The sequence below is a fragment of the Solanum lycopersicum genome, chromosome 11, assembly GCF_036512215.1.
Source record: "Solanum lycopersicum chromosome 11, SLM_r2.1".
Taxonomy (NCBI): domain Eukaryota; kingdom Viridiplantae; phylum Streptophyta; class Magnoliopsida; order Solanales; family Solanaceae; genus Solanum; species Solanum lycopersicum.
The window spans coordinates 56,914,005-56,931,979 of NC_090810.1; the positions used below are offsets into that span (position 1 = coordinate 56,914,005).

Consider the following 17,975-nt stretch of genomic DNA (forward strand, 5'->3'; position numbering starts at 1 on the left):
GAAATTTTGTTTAAATTTATTTAGTCATTTTTTTGGCCCCTAGCTAGTTGGGAAGTAGACTTGTTCTTCAATAGTGACAAAGAATAATATGAGATGAAGTCAAACATAAAACTTTGAGGGCAAATGGAGCTAACATTTTGCAAATTTTATTTGATTTCTTGGACGGCTTTAAAAGTTCATTAATATTTATCCCTTCATGGAAAAATTTCGAGTAGTAAATTTGTGTTCAAAATTTCTGAGTTGTGGAAGGTTACTTATGTCCTCTTTTTTTTTTTTGTTTTCGATAAAAAAAAAATATTTATTTAGCCAGCTGAAGCATGAAACTTAGAGAGAGGATTAAGAAAAATATTCCTTCTTCCGTTTTAGTTTGTTTTTATCATTTACATTACTTTAGTTTACGACGATCACATTCAAAAGTTAAAATGAGTCTTAATATAAATAGAGTTTTTCGACCAAAAGAAAAAACTGCTAGCGGTGAAGTAATTTGACTTTTCAATGACTGCTACCATTACCATATCAGTTTTGTCAAGATTTTAAATAAGGAAAAACAAACAAGTAGCAAGTATTAAAAGAAAATTCAAGTTTTATTTATTTGAATTATTAATCGAGTTTAAATAGGTATGAAAGAAAAACCCTTAAAATTCATATGACTTGTATTTATCATATGAAGCTCTAATACTTCACCTATTCAGTACAAGTGGTACAACCATCAAACACTTAGCTTTGGCCGAAAATCAGAATTCACAAGTAATTTTGTAAATTCATCAGTGCAAGCCATCCGAATACGCTCTGGAGTGGCTGGATTATCAAGAGGGAACCAGTCGTTGTAACCAGCTTCCATCCGTGCAGATTTTATGGCGTTCTTGATGGCGAAAAAGACAGCAGAGGCAAGAAAGAAAGGTGGTTCCCCAACTGCTTTAGATGAATGGATAGCCTTGGTGTTTGGAGCATTCTGTTGCCAAATGTTCAAGCAGATTGTAAAGATATAAGCAGTTTAAGACATAGTATAAATCAGCTGTATGCTGAACCAAACTTTATGGAAAACAAAGGAAGGAATTTTCTAACAATGGCTTAGAGGTACTCAGCAAACAATGAATATCTAAATATCAAGGAGGAGATGGTGGTGAGACTTACTTTCAGAAGAGAGACATTAAATTTGAACGGCATATCATTCAAAGACGGAAGCTTGTAATTTCCAGGTCCACATGTGAGTAAGCACCCAGGTGGAATCCACTTGTGTGCTTTATCACCCCACTTCAGCTCTTCCAGTGCTACCCATCCAAGACCCTGTAGAAATGCTCCTTCTATCTGCATATAGAATGCAAAGGTCCATTTCAGATCGAAAGATACGAGATCCAGCCCATCTCAAAATGTGGTAGTGTTTCTATCTCTTCCAGAATTTAGACAATTAGAAGCAAGTTTGCAACTGGGAAGTAATGGCATTTGACATAATATATGCAGGTCACCCTTGTAAATATGTGAATATTTAGAATAAGAAAAATAAACAAAAAGAAGAACATTTGGAGTGTCCCCTGTTGAGTTCATTACTAAACAATTGGCGAACTTCAATTCAAGAAATGGAATACTAAACAATTGGCGAACTTCAATTCAAGGACATGGAGATAGAGTTTAAAAATCTGGATTCTATTCTTCCATTTTGCTTCCCATTCAAAAGAATGAAATGCAAACATTATCTACATTTAGATAGATCTGTCAAAAGCCACAACTTGCCAGACATTCAATCATCAATTACTTCAGTATTTTACTAATTGATAGTCTACTTTTAAATTCATTTATTCAAAATATGCCATTAAGCAGGCCAGATAAACAATTGAAAATTCAATATCTATACGAGAGGGCATCAATGACCTGTCCAACATCAATCGCTGGGTTGAGGGAGAATCCAAGGTCTAGGATAACGTCTGCTCTCCTAGTATGGAAATCGCCTGTCAATGTGTCAATTTCAACTTCGGAAAATGCAGCACCATAGGTGAAGTACCTAAATGGACTGCCTTTTCCAGATTTCCAGTCAAAGTCAATATCAGGTGTGATGTAGAACCCATGAGCAGAAAGGTCTATTCTCTCGAAGTAGCACGCACTGACAAGCTGATATTTAGTCAGAAAACAAGACATCAAGTCAGCAGTTATTGTTTTTTCTATTATCATAATGACAGTGCTATAGAAAAAGACAAAGTGCAATGTTTCAGAGTCAGTTTTGAGGTACAAATAAAATATAAGACATATAATAAAGGTTTACAATGGACCATGAGGGAAGATACAAAATACTTGTGGTGTTATCAATCTGAACAAGACATTATATACAGTGAAATTATGGAACAATATGCCACAGAAAGGTAATGAGCTTTGCTCGGGAAATGAAATAAACCATGAAGAAAACCTTACCGTTCCATTGCAAAAAAATCTATTACAAATTCTCTTTTGCAGATACTCGGCCTTTTTTGAGTTTCTTCTAATTTAATGTGTCAATTCCAAGATTACGATGAATTATGAATATACTGAACATGTGGTCTTGCTACAGGCAGAGGTGGACACAAATTTGAAGGAATAAAGCAGACGGGTGAGGTGAAAATACTTTCTTCTTTAAATGTTGAGCTTTGAGAAAGTCACTCATTGATCCAGCCTTAGAATAATCTTGTAACTAGGACTGTCATGATTCACGTCCCACTCTCTTGCTACATGCCCATGTTGCTAAGTGTTTCATCTGCTGCCATAATCGTTGCATCTTATGCAAAACATTGTGCATCCTCCTAGATGGACAAGTCCCTTCTTCTGTTACTATGTACCTCCATTTTCATGATTTACAATGTATTGCATACCTAGTTCAACTGACACGAGGTGTGGCAAAACTAAACTTTGATTTCAAGTGCAGGAGGTACAGTTATTTAAGAACTTGAAAGCAATATACGTAGTCAACGTCTTAACTCTCTCTTTTGTTTTTTGGTGGGAAGGAGGGGAGGTCATACCTTTGCATTAACTTCTTACCATTTAACGTTTTGTTCTCTTCTGACATTGAATTTTTTCCACCTTCCTTTTCTTAGCTTACCACCTAACAAATATTCATCTAAGGACACTACATAATTTGTTGTTTTTGATATAAGGACTTCTATTGGACCTCCCATGGTTCTGAAAAAGCTGTAAGCAGTAAGCACCACTTGTAATTATTCATATATCCTTGTACGTTTTCTACACTCATGTAACTCCTTAGACTCTTTTTCCTTGTCCTTAATTCCTTCAATTATAAGGAAATAGGCAACAAGCCTGGTCAAACACTAGCCCATGCAAAGCTATGCTTGGAGACATGCCAGATGCATGCACTGTAGACTAATAATAATGCCTAGAGCTTAGTATCTCCTTCCAGAGCATGTGGCATTTGCATCCCTTCTTTTCATTAAAGTGCATATCTACTGATCGCTGGTTTCTCTTCCTTGAACTTCTCAGACTCAACTTGGTCAGGTAAAAGAAAAAAGACAACAGAAACATAAGGTCTTCAATACTCTGATGAACTTCAAAGATAAAATATCTTCTTCCAAATGATATACGCCTTATCATCTTCTTCACAATTGGTGCCTAACCCTGAAGAAGTGTGAATTTCACACAAGGAGTTACTGTAGGAGGAAACCATCATTTGGTGGTTACAATCAAAATAATTTGAAGGTGAGAAAAGAAGGTGTATCAGGGATGCATATATCCCTTTTTATCTGAAAAATGAGGTCAGATTAGATTTAGTATTCCATAAGAAGAAAAAGAGAGTATGATACGGATCAAGCAAAATGGAGTAAGGAAAGAGGAGTAAAGGAAAACGAAACAGACAATATTACAGGGATGATCACAAGCCACAACTGATTTGAACAGCCCACCATGTTTGCTCTTTAATTTAATTATCACTTACTGTACTTATTAGCCCATTAAATTAGAGAAATTCACAAGTAGAGTATTTTATCATTTCCTCCTCAAAACATAAGTCATAAACAAATTTCAAATGATAGACAAGCAAGTCAGGCAGATTAGGAATGAAATAAAACAGATATCAAATCAAAAAATTACTTAAAAGCCAGCACAAGAAAAGACCTCCTCAAAAGAGCTGAAGTTAGACTTGGATGCAATAGGCTCCATCCGGGCTTTTATTTGCTCACATGCATCCAATACTGCAGCTCCATACATGTCAGAACTTGCAGAAGCAGCTGTTGGTGAAGCATTAGGTACCTAGATTGGCAAGCAAACTAGATGAGGCAGGTAACAATATTTTTCATAATCTGCAAACAAAATTGACATGCAACACAAGAAATTTGAATAAAACAATATGATGTGCTAGAAGAAATATCCACACACACACACCCCAAACCAAGCAAACCACTGCTTGGCTGAGGGAGATCAGTTTCAATTATTTTAGGTAGCAAGTGAAGGCAGTATCTAAGTTCAACATTTACAGACCGAGTAAATTCAAGTTTTAATATTGGTTATTATGGAAGGGGAGCCTTGGCATAAGTGGTAAAGTTATTGTCATGTGACCAGTAGGTCACAGGTTCGAGCTATGGAAACAGCCTCTTGCAGATATGCAAGGTAAGGTTGTGTACAATAGACCCTTGTGCTCCGTCCCTTCCCCGAACCCTGCACATAGCAGGAGCTCAGTGAACCGGGCTTCCCTTTATAGGCTATTAAGTTTCTGGTTTAGCTCGTTTTCTCTCATCGCCATCTAGTACATGCCTAACCCTTTCTGTCGTCATAGCTAATATTTTTTGATAACTCGTCCCAGCTGATATTAGAATATAACAAGAATTATGCCATGTGATTCCCATGTATTTGTTCACCAATAGAAGAATAGAAGCTTCAAACAATGATATAATGATATTCGTCTCACACTCAATACCTTGTCGGTACTTGTGTCTGAAATGAATACTGCACTTAGAGGGATGTTAAAGGAAGATGCAGCAATCTGAGCAACTTTCGTGTGTAAACCTTGGCCCATCTCCACACCCCCATGAGTGACCAACACTGTTCCATCTGTGTAAACTTGAACAAGAGCACCTGCCTGTAGTCAATCAGTCAGTGAATAACCAACTTAAGCTTTTGGGATTACAACTTATCATAGAGGTAAAATTATGAAACAATCAACAAAGAAAAAGGTGTTGTTTCTGAAGAACATGAACCTATATCTCCTGTAGAACTATTTACAGCTACATCCTAACTTATTCAGGTGCTCTTCACCTCTACCACTTGCATTTTCTAAATTGCTTGAAAGAATGAGAAATGTGTGATCAATAGGAGTCTCATTTTTTTAATCACATCTTGAAAGGGGGCAATAGCCTGTGGTCCTATACACTAAATGGAATGCTTTTTAACCTTATCTCAAAAGAAAGTGGAAAACTTAATCAATTACAGAAGTCAACCAACGGCTGTTATCATGCTCACAGGTACCAAAGAAATAGCTTAAATATATCCAGCCACCTAGGCTGGTTAGCAGATCATTTCTGAAAGCAGAGTAGAATGAAGGCAATAATTAAACTACTCACTACTCAAAGGAACATGGACCTAACTAGGAACTTTAGGGAGTACAGAAAAAAAAAGAATGTACCTGGTTCATAGACTTAAAAGTGAAAGCTATTCCAAATTTGGTTGGCACCATGGCAATACCTCGCTTCTTCCATCGATTATGGCGATTGAAAATTTCAACTTCATTTTGAGCATTAATGAAGTCACAAGAAGATTTCAGTTCATCCCAGAGACGCCCCAAGGTACAGTCTTCAACTTTTTGACCATAATGCAAGACTGACCCTTCACTGATGAAATTCATTTCCTGGTGGAAAAATGAAAAATGCGAAAACAATCCATATACATCACCATCTACAGTACTAAAGGAAGTGAAAATGGTGAAGTTGCTGATATGCATCACATATGAAAATAGACTATTCAGACAATCATCAGAAACACGAGGCATACCTTTATTTCTTCTGGGCTTTTGTTAACTTCCACCGCAATCCTCTCTATCCAATTCTCAGCAATTAGCATACCCTGTGGGCCTCCAAATCCTCTAAAAGCTGTATTACTAGGAAAATTAGTGAAACATGCTTTTCCATTAACCCTCACATTTGGTATTTCATAGACATTGTGCGAATGGAACATAGAACGTTCGAGTACAGCGGTTGATAGGTCTAACGAATTTCCAGCATTATTGTAGATATGAAGATCCAAGGCAAGCACTTTCCCAGCATTTGTAAAGCCAACCTAACAATAATAGAGAATGTTAACATTGTTTCTCCATATTCAAAAAGAAACTGCTAATGGAAATCAGAACAGAAAATGACGCAAACCAATGCCTACCAAACACATTAGTAAAACCAATAAAACCAAATGTTTCCCTTCCTATCATCCCTCCACTTGAGGAGGCTTATATAGTCCAATAATCTATATCTGCTCCCTCCACTTGAGGAGGCTTATATAGTCCAACAATCTACATCTAAAGTATTATACTGATTGGTCCATGTAACAAGAACAGCACAACAGGCTGGGAAAGAACTTGTCCAGTTCGTAGCCTCCACTTTCTCCAGTAGTTATTAATTCACTACAAAATCCAATGCAAAGAATGGCCAAAGAGTTTATCTGTCTATGCAGCCTAACAGTTCAATGTGTTAGAGTAAATCAGAAAGTGTACATATCTGTTCATCACAATATTTATGAAATATCTACCATTTCGACACATCCCAAAACATTATGCAAATAATGACTAAAGAGTGTATCTGTCTATGCAGCCTAACAATTCAATGTGTTAGAGTAAATCAGAAAGTGTACATATCTGTTCATCACCATATTTATGAAATATCTACCATTTCGACACATCCCAAAACATTTGACACACTCAAATAACAAAATCTGTTCACGGATACTAGTTACACTAATTCAAATTTAAACTACAATATCATGTGTTCCCCACAAATGCTTGAGCAATAAACACCGCAGAAGTGAGTGAGTTAAACAAGCTTTCCCGTGTCATCCAAATGTTGCATAGAATGAGTTTAGCTGTGAATAACATGATCATAAACTCATCTATTTACCTTGTACTTCCCAAGAAAGCTATGTCGCTGCCCCATTATCATCATGTCTATATCCCTATCAAGAATAATTTTCACTGGACGATCCAACAGGTATGATGGAACAGCCACAGCAGCAGCAAGCATAGCAGACCTAGTCTCCTTGCCTCCAAATCCCCCACCTATCCTTTTGGTCTTGCAAACCACTTTTGACATCGGAAGACCAAGAACATGAGAGACATACTTCTGGTGCTTCTGCGGAGCCTGCAAGATAGACAAAGATTGGGACACCAAATTAGCACATGTATTCATCCTTTCCAAACAAGAAAATACAGAGATGTAGCATCTTAAACTGGATATTGACCTAATCGACATGTCGAACTAAACCCATCTAACAGCATGATATTGATCTCAAGAAACCAATAGTTATTTAGAACCGAAATCATAAAAACAACTCATGATTTTTTCAAACTGACACCAAACGTAGATGACTATGTTTGATCACATATATATCATGCGAGTCTGAGAAGAAAGAGTATGTAGAGCAAAGCTAAGAACTTTAGGAGATTAGCTTTGGTATTTCTAATTAAAACTAAGTTCTGCAAATCTTTTCGATTTTTGTGTCAAAAATTTAAAATAATAGCATTCACAAAATTAGCATATAAAAAGGCAATCAATGTCAAATGTGTCATCTAAGAGTTCCAAACATTGAAAACATGCAGGACACATGGTTTTTTCTAAACAAAGCTCTAACATCAATTGCAGTTTGGGCGTAAGAGCAACTTATTAACTGGAATTGAGTTCAATGATATTATCAAGGCTTTGGCAACTTATTGGCAGATGGCTAGCACATCCCCTTATTACCACTTCTTTCAATGATTACATCAACACTTACATTAAAACAAGCAAACCACGAGAAGAAGAAAAAGATACAACACCAAAATTAATGCCCTATAAACCTACATATACTTGAGGAACTAAGAGAGAATGGGCTAGATTTATGTTTGTAGTACCTGGGTAGATGAGATCATGTGCACCTCATTCCCACTATCCACTGTCCATAAAAAAGTGCCATGAGGCTCCAAATAGAAATGTTCTTGACCACCTACCCTAACTTCTCCTTCTATAATACTGTCACATTGACCTGACCGGAAACACTGTTCAACATCACCCTTTGTCATACACCTTTCCGTATTAGGATGATAACTGTTGGCCTGTATAGCATCCTCTATCGATAGCACTGCAGGTAACTCCTCATACTCAACATGAACCTTTCTAGCAGCAAGTTTTGCATTTTCATGTGTGTCAGCTACAACCACTCCGATAACCTACAAATATTCAACCAGTCAATAATAGGTAGCTATGAAAAAACAGTTAAAATTATAAAGTCATCAAAATCTTATTACAAGTCTGCCCCACTTAACATTGCAACAGAAGCCAGTTTATAACCTAATATAGTTTACAGATTTTGTGCATGGAGAGAACATCTCACAGTATACCATCATACCTGACCCACAGAAGTAACAAACTCTGAGGCAAAAAGTTCTTCATCGTGAACAACTGGTCCAATCATATTATTACCAGGTACATCTTTAGCCAAAAAGATACCTGCAAATCCAGGAGAGGACCTGGCTCCCGAATCATCTATTGAAAGTATACGAGCATGAGGTTTTTTACTCAATATCAGAGCAGCATGCAAACTATTGGGTGGCATTGGCGCATCATCTGTATATTCGGCCTCTCCAGAAACCTGAAAGTCAAGTTAATCAGCCAAGATATAAGTGGCAATTTTGGCCAAACAGAGCCAATATAAGGACAGCTATTTCATCAATAATGCCAGCTCAAAATAGTCAAACACTTTCAAAAGCTCCAATTTCCTATGCACAGACACAGCTGCACACTACAGATTTTGCAATCATAGAAATAGCTTGCTTCTCAAAAGAGAGAGTACCAGATCAAAATAGAAGTAATAAAGGGAACCAATGTTGTTGATTGGAAATTAATATTAATATGGTAATCCATTTATTACTAGATCCAAGAATTTTAAAGGGAACCAATGTTGTTCATCACTAGAAATACGCTCCTGCACAAGCCAGAAAATATATAAACTGGAGAAAGTATAAAGTGACACCCTGATACAACCCTAATATACACAACAAGGAGGAGGAGGAGCAAGGAACTAAAAACCTAAATTCACTTTTCATGAACCGATAACAAATGTATCTTTTGTGTGCTTGTTCTTCATCAGAATTGCAGAAGTAAAAAATTAGCTATGTTCATGAACTCCATTAGCACAAAGGACATTCCATCCCTTACGTCAATTATGGCACAAGAATAAGTGCCATGCTAGGAGGTCAAGAAGTCTTTAAGCATTTAGCAGTTGCTTCTTGTCTGTCCACATGCAATCTAGAATTTTGTGGAATTATCATCTTCCAAATCTGAACATTTCAGGAATAGACATCAATAAATATTGCATATGATCAAGATATGAATGTTGTTACCTGAAGCCTTGATGAAATATGAACTTCAGGGGAACCCACAGAAGTACCATGCCTCCTGATCTCAAAATCCTGAATTGAACTAACGGATGGTCGAAGAGATGAATCTACAGCTGAAATATGCGAAGCTGGAACTTTCTCAAGAAATAATGTCTGTCCATCCATTTGATGGCAAACCCACAAGAAAAATTTGAAGAAGAAACTAAAAGTTAATGATTTCCGAAATTCAACCATCCCACCAGGTGCATCTTCTTTCAGCACAATTTCCTTCTCCAAAATTTTCAAAGAATCCTGTAGCAGCTCTTTATTCCAACTTTTTCCGATTAAGAAGTCACTAGTTTTTGATGCAGCAAATGAAAGTGGAGCAACCCCACCATATACAATCAAAGCATCTGAAACTACCCATTTCTTGTCCTTCTCTTCAAGGCAGACACGCATCCCAGCATTGACGATGGCAATATCATCATCTCTCCTATGAGATTGTTTAAATTCTTTCACAAACTCGAATGGCTTATTCCAAGGCAATGATACTGACAGTAAAATTTCGCTGCTTGTCAGATCCACTTTACGATAACCCTGGAAGAAATCTTTAGCCAGACATGTTCTGACATTTCCTTTGCAGTCAATAATTTGAAACTTAGCTCCTGTTGCCATCCAAAGAGGGTTCAGATCTGATATTGGGCTCGCAGTGCAGATATTCCCACCAACTGATGCAACGTTTCGTATTTGTGTTCCAGCAAACCACTTTATCTGCTCGATGAGAGCTCGACATGATGATGTTTCATACTCAGGGCGGTTATTTCTTACCTTCTTTAATACATCCACAAGCTGTGACAACTTAACTCCAGCACCTATTTCTAAGCCATCATCCTCAAATCTTATATAGTTAAGTTCTGGAACATGTGCAACAGATATTAATACAGGATAGTGAATACCTTTAAGCCTGACTTCAATTCCCACCTCTGTATTTCCAACAACTAACCGGGCATCTGGAAATCTTGCTTTTAAATCCAACAGATGTTGAAGTTTTATGGGCCTATACCACTTCCGTCCATTTGATCCACTCAAACTTAAATAAGTCAATTTCCTTAATAAAAGTTCAGGGGGAAAAATAAGTTCTTTGCTGGTGTATGTGGTTCCATCGGTTTCATTGTAAGAAAATGGCTTCCAGCCACAATCATTGCTTAAATTATGTTTGACGGTTTCTTCACTATTTTCAGCCTTCGGCCCACATGAACAAGGCTTACCCGTTGAAGGACAGATAAATTCACCAGCATTAATGTCTTGTAAAGATGTGTTGGTGTATAAAGCATTACTAGTTTTTGCAAATACTCGAAATGCGTCAACAATTGGCCTATAACCAGTACATCGACATAAATTTCCAGCAAGGCTTTCTTCAATTTGCTCTTCTGTAGGTTGTTCTTTAGATGATCGTAGTAATGCATACATGGACATGACGAAACCAGGAGTGCAGAATCCACATTGTGAACCATGCGAGCGAGCCAACGATTCCTTTAGAATGTAGTTGAAAAGCAGAGTTGTTACAAAAATGTTGCATATATCATGATCCATAAAAAGGTACTATTTGAATTAACAAATAATGTTGAAATACCATGTGAAAATCATGTGACATGTGAAACCAACTAATGTACCTGAATTGGGTGCAACCCAGCTTTGCGGTTCCCAATTCCCTCCACTGTAATGACATGCATCCCTTCCACAGAATATAGAGGAGCCAAGCATGCATTTACTGCATGGTGCCTATAGAGAAAATACAACTTTATAAACTGAATATGATTTATGGAAATTTTTGATAGTCATATACTAACTGAATTGGAGGGATAAACCAGGGGCCAATAAATCAAGCAGACTTCAAGTTTACCAATTTATTGCTTGCTAATATATTATTATGATTTTGTTCTTTTAGATCTTAACTAACCATGTTCTTTGTTGAAGCGTGTGACCATCTCATCTAAAAGCTTAACTGTTACAAGTGTCGTCTTGAATTTTTTCCATGGATCAAGCACGTGGAAATTCTTTTTGATATGGGTGGTGGTGTTCGATCCCAGAACCTCTGCTTGCTCTAATACCATGTTGAAATCATCTAAAATCTAAGTTGTTAGAGAGAACACACATTATATTACTTAATTATATGCTCAACATTTTTCAACTAGTTTCTCTATACTCCCTAAGTCAAATACATTTGCCAAAGACTCACATGACCACCACTCCCACCATCCCAACCAGAGAACTTAGAGCAGAATAAGACATCATCTCAAAGCCAGGATTAGCAGTGTTACAAAAAGCTCATGCTCAATGGATACTAGAATGAAGACTATATATCTAGCATGATAATTATTCATTTCAGGTTTTGGTAGTAGTGATCTCATATTTTTTCTTGTGGTGGTGCTTTCTTTTGCGCATGGGGCTTACATACTTGCCAAGGATTCACATAGTGATCACAAGAAACATGGATGCTTTATTCATTTTTAAGTAACCTTCACAACTGACTTCTAGGTTAACCTTGTATTCGGTCAGGCCATCGCCAAAGGGTTCACAATCTGTTACTAGTCTGCTAGAACAGATGCATAGTGATAAGGTCTCTAAACTTTCCACCTTCCCAATTCTAAAGAAAGCTTGTTTCGTTCGTTGAAGGATACAAAATCAATTGAGGATAAAGAACATTTATCCAAATTTTTACTATCAGCAGCCATCTTCTAGAACTATGCCGAGAGCTAATCGCTATCCATCCTGACAGCTATCATACTTCTTTAGATGTTAAAAAGACATAAGTTCACAGGAATGAAAACGTACCTCCTATAATTATCCAAGACCCACCTAACTGACTTCCTCAGCTCATGTATGGCTGAGTAACAGACAAACAAACAGTACAAAGAGCGACAGAAGAAAGGCGAATGTTTTTTACTGCCTAATACAATCAATAATGCCATTCCCTACCACACAAAATGGAAGTAACTATTTGGGGATTCAAAAACTAACGAGAAAGATCTCAGCTCTCAGAGAAATCACACAACTAATCAGAAGAAAAACACCCCATAGATCAAGACATGGATCACACCAATCCAGCACAAATTGTAACTCATACGAATGCAAACAAGTGCCGAATTCATTGCTATCCTCTAAATCATGCATTAACCCGCACACCCCAAAAGAAGATATCAGAGAGACTTGGAGAGGTAGATGGATGATGGAAAGAGACTCACACACATTTCTTCAGATTCTGATCAAAAAAAGAAACCATTACAGTGCATGCCCCACACCCACCTTCACCGCAGCCTAGCTTGGTGCCTGTCAGGCCTATTTCTGTATAGCCACAGAGAAAGAGCAACTTCAGATAAACCACCAAAACAGAATCAGAGAGAGACTGAGAGGATAAAATCTAGATCAATCATCTAAGCAGAAATAAAAACTACAAATTCCTGGAAGTATTGGGCAACATAGACTCTAAGGTGTAGTGAGTTCTCAAGATGATGTATAAAACATATTCATTAGAAAGTACCAACAACAGCATAAACGCTACAGATTGGCAGCAACTCGAAAATGGACTCAACAAACTTTTAACACTATATGTTTACAACTGCATAACTAAAGGGTAAGTACAAACATATTGATTGCTCAGCCAGCAAGCCACAAACATTTATAAAAATGGAGATTGAATTAACAGATGATGCCCAAGTCTAATTAATAGAAAAGTGAGAAAAGGAAGTAATTGGTTGTTCAATGTTGAAATATATGTATTAAACAATAAAGGTCTTAAGATCCAACCTGCACCGATTTACAAGATCAAACACCAGCAGAAGTTAAGACTACAGAAAATATAATCAACTGTATGTCACTGAACAGTTGGAAGTCATCCCGGTACGTCAACATTAGCTAACCCACTAATATTACTATTTAATATAAGGAACTATTCACAAACTTCTGCAATCCCCTCAATAACACATATCTACTATCTACATCTTTTTTAATAAATTATATATATTTAGTGTTCAGGTTTTCGACTAATTCTTCTCCTCTTGATCCAATCTTTAAAGTTACTTTACTTATCATCCTTGGTCATGGTCAACTTTCTCAAAAGCAGGCGAACTCCTCACACTCCTGCTTACCACATGTTTGATCAATTTTTTTAAAATCTGTTGAACTTTGAAAATATTTTCTAATTTTTTTATAGTAATAATTTGAATTCGCCTAATCAAATTTACTTTACCAATATTTAAACAGTAATTTAAGCTTGATCAAGCTTCCAAAAATGCCTCTGGAAATTTTTGAAATTTTGAAAAATATCTTCTGTTACTGTTCAAAAACGCTTATTTTGCTCCTATAAGCTAGATAAACACCGAAACTCTCTACAATAAGCACTTTTAATTCTTGGAACTTAGCCAAACACGTTTTCAATCTTCCTCGTCATTTTCTACTGTTGATATCTTTTGACTGCAGAGTGCAGACATATCAAGCTGTCTTTAGTTATGCACAACTACTATCACTCAATCAAAGGTCAGTGCTCTACTTTTTAAAAAAGCTACTATTCTTTCAACTTCTCTTTATATCTGATATAATGAGTTTCTATATACTAGCTCTATTTGATTTGTTTGTCAGATTTTAACATGGCAATACTTCCAGGCCACAGAAGTGGATAAAGCACAGATTAACAGCGAGAACGTTAACAAACCCAAAAATATACTCAACATATGAAATCCACAGATTATACCTAGCTGGAGAAAGCATAGTCCTTTCAGTATTTAGATTTACACTAGTAGAAATTACCCAAATTGAACATTTACCATAGAAACAAAACAGAAATACAGCTCAGCACAAACTTGAAAATTGAGTCTTTTAAATTTATGATTTTCAAAAAGCTTATGTTGTCTGGACATGCATATTGAAGTTTTATGTACAAAAGTAAAATTTCTCCCCAAAAACTGCCTTAAAGATCAAATTTTTAATATCTCATCAAATTTCATGGTCAAAATCTTGATCCAAAATCCATAGCTAAATGCCTAACTTAGTTCCTTGTTCATTTTATACTGTTCCTGACAAAAAAAAAACCACAAAACGCTTAAAAACTAACCTCTAAGATATTCAAGAAGAGTCAAATGGGCTAATCCATCAGGTAACACTCGACGAATTCCATTAACATACAAAATTGCTTCCTTTGATTCCTCTTCTATCGTTTCCTCCTTCATCAAAGAACCCATTTTTTCCAATCAGCGATGAAAGAGTATTGGGGTTTGATTTGGCTAACAGATTTTGTCGTGGAAATCAGAGTCGGCTTCGACTAAAACTCTCTCACGGTTGCGTATCGTTTTTACGTATTGTTTCATAATGTATTTAAATTTATTATAAAAATTATAATTAGTTTAAAATTTTGTCTAAATAACGTTATATATTTTTTTATAACATGTCTAAACTTTATTTCGAGGATCACACTTTCATTACTATTTTATTTTGACGGCGATTATAATTTGTTTTATAATGTATTCAATAAGATTTTTATTATGAAAATTAGAGTCAGTTTATATTAAAATTTTGTTTATTTGGATGACGGTTATGTATTGTTTTTCATTATTACATAATATTACACGTCTATAATATGAATGATATAGGATCAAAATTACTATAAAAGATAAAACAAAAAATATAATATAATTATTAAATAATAAATAAAAGAGAAAATGAGAAAAAAATATATTAAGATAGTGACTAATTATCGTTAAATAAAATAAATTTTTCGTCAGTATCTAATGATGCATTAAACGATATCACATAATAAAACTTAAATAATAAGTAACTATTATATTTAAATCAATAACACAATATAACATGGGTAAGATGATAGGCTCAAGCTACGTATATTATATACTACATATAAAAGCCCGGACAAGCCCGGGTCCAATGTATATCAATTTAGTTATAAGAGCCAATTAAATTTTTAAATGTTTATTATCTATTTTTTTATTATATTTTTAACGTACTTTTCAAATAATATTTTTGTTATATATGATATTTTGAGAGTGTGTTAATTTTTTTTAAATATTTTTAAAAATATTTTAGATTATTAATTATTATGATTTATGTAGCACATGTGAAATTTTGAGAATTGATTAATTTTTTAATATATTTTTTAAAAAAGTATTTCAAGTACGTAATTTTTAAATAATATATGTTATTTCTCTTGTCCGAATTAATATGGCACATGTTAAATTTTGAGATTTAATTAAATTTTTAACATGTTCATATTTTAAGTTATGATTAATAGTACTCTTAATGTAATTTTCAAATAATATATGTTACGATCTTCGTGCCAATTTATGTGGCCATGTGAAATTTAGCATATTTTAATATGATTTTCATTATATTAAGTTGTTAATATCTTGATTTATAGCACTCTTAATGTGATTTTTAAATAATAAATGATACTCTCTCAGTCTTAATTATGTATTACATGTGAAATTTTGAGATAATCAAATGTATAATATTTTGATTAATTTTTAATACTAATTCTTTCAATACATAGTATATAGAAAAAGAAAATATTAAAATAAAAATAAATTAAAACATATAAAATACGAAATATAAATAGAATAAGTCGAGGAGAAGGGCAAATCGGTCAATTGACCAGCTGACCCTAAGCTCCTCAAATTCGCTACTATAATATAGTTATATATATAGTGTTGGATCAATGATTCCATTAAGTATAATTATTTAATATCAAGAGATAAAACATAGGGAAAAAATTGTCTTCATCTAAAATAGTAGATAAAAAATAATCTAGATTAATTTTTTGATTTATTGATAATAATGTTATTGATAATATGGTTAAATGAATAATTGTTATTTCTATCTATTTCTTTGATTATGGATAGTAACTCTCATGGTTTAATATAATATTTATGGCATTCTTTGATATTTTTCAATTTAATCCTATAAATAGTGTTGTAGAAAATAATGTTAATACACTCTAAAAAAATAAAAAAAAAATTATATTATTCCTCTTAACTTATATTTTTCTTATCGTATTAGATCTAGTTTTTTGGAAAATCTACATAAATATGCCATAGTAAATTTTTTTTATCATTTATAGCAATAATATTTTTTTTTCACTTGATCACTTTTAATTAATTATAATACAAGTTTAATACATATTACAAAGAACAATTTATTATTCACATTTGATACAAATTTTAATGATGAATAATACATTTATCACACATTTAATATACTTATAATACAATGTGACAATTTTTTATCAAACAAACATGATATATTTCAAAAAAAACAATTAAAATTCATATATATTGCATACATAATTCACTTTTAATACATATTATAGATTTAACACAGCATTACTATAAATGATAATAAACAAAAAGTATCGCTAAAACCAGTAATTATTTTTTAAAATATATTAATTTATGTAAATTTTTCCTAATTTTATTACTTTGGCTAAATTATTTTTTATCTTTATATTATTCTTTTATTCTTAAGTTTATCCACATATCTTTATTTAATATAGTTTGCAAATAAATAAGGGAGAAAAGTATTTTATTAACCCTGTGAGAACATGTTAGGTGTGATTATCTGAATTAAAAAATAATTTGATTGGATCTGACTATTAAAAAAAATAGGATAACTCTTTACCTCGTGATGTTAAGCATATTATTTTACATGTTAGAATTATGGGAAAAGGGTCAAATATGCCCCAAAACTATTCAAAAAGGTCTAGATATACCCTCCGTTTAAAGTTTGATTCACTGATGTCCTCGCCATCCAACTTTTGGTCCAAATATGCCCTTATGAACGTTAGTTGTCATGTTGGACATATCCAACTCATTTTTCATTTCTTTAAATGCCACATGGAATTGCCATGTCATTTTGGCCTTACCACATAACATTTAAATGAAAATGGAAAGATATTCAGACTTATAAACACTTAATCCAACCCATAAATCAACCCCCTTTTAAATGAATTATCCGATCAATTTTCAATAATTTTGTTTAATTTTTATTTTTTTCGATAAATTTCGAAAATGAGTAATTGATTAATTAAAAAAATAGAAAAATATGAAAAAAGTATAAAATTAACGCCAAAAATTCATAAATAATTATAGTAACCTTATATTAAATTTAAACACTTTTTTTTTATTTTTTCGATAAATCCCGAAATGAGTAATTGATTAATAAAAAGAATGAAACAAATATAAAATTAACGCCAAAAATTAAAAAATAAATATAGTAACCTTAAATTCAACAATTTCAACATTTTTTTAATTTTTAATTTCTTCAACAAATCCCAAAAATGAGTTTATTAACAAAAAATATGAAAAAATATAAAAATTATGTAAAAATTCAGAAATAAAAAACAGTAAAATATGAAAAAATATAAAATAAAAAAATTATTGAATTTAAGTTT

At 33.8% G+C, this 17,975-nt stretch overlaps 1 protein-coding gene across 1 annotated transcript; it reads right to left on the bottom strand.

The window, feature by feature from the left end:
• Window positions 1-565: 565 nt before the first annotated feature.
• LOC101252457 (xanthine dehydrogenase 1-like) lies at window positions 566-14,919 on the bottom strand. The gene is made up of 14 exons (XM_004250902.5): window positions 14,634-14,919; window positions 12,769-12,868; window positions 11,197-11,305; window positions 9,548-11,056; window positions 8,554-8,796; window positions 8,060-8,374; window positions 7,071-7,310; window positions 5,959-6,243; window positions 5,594-5,815; window positions 4,889-5,050; window positions 4,090-4,224; window positions 1,870-2,106; window positions 1,135-1,308; window positions 566-952 (listed from the first exon to the last, which is right to left on the bottom strand). Exons 1-14 carry the CDS (start codon window positions 14,758-14,760, stop codon window positions 710-712), a joined length of 4,101 nt encoding a protein of 1,366 aa, XP_004250950.1. The 5' UTR covers window positions 14,761-14,919; the 3' UTR covers window positions 566-709.
• Between the last annotated feature and the right edge of the window lie 3,056 nt (window positions 14,920-17,975).

Bases quoted from the DNA above. Each gene is read 5' to 3' on its own strand.
- LOC101252457 (XM_004250902.5), bottom strand. From the start codon at position 14,760: ATGGGTTCTTTGATGAAGGAGGAAACGATAGAAGAGGAATCAAAGGAA. The intron at 2,107-4,089 runs GTCTTTTCTTGT...ACTAAATATCAG, and splicing joins ACTTCAGCTCTTTTGAGGAG to CTTGTCAGTGCGTGCTACTT. The intron at 953-1,134 runs GTAAGTCTCACC...ATTTGGCAACAG, and splicing joins TTAATGTCTCTCTTCTGAAA to AATGCTCCAAACACCAAGGC.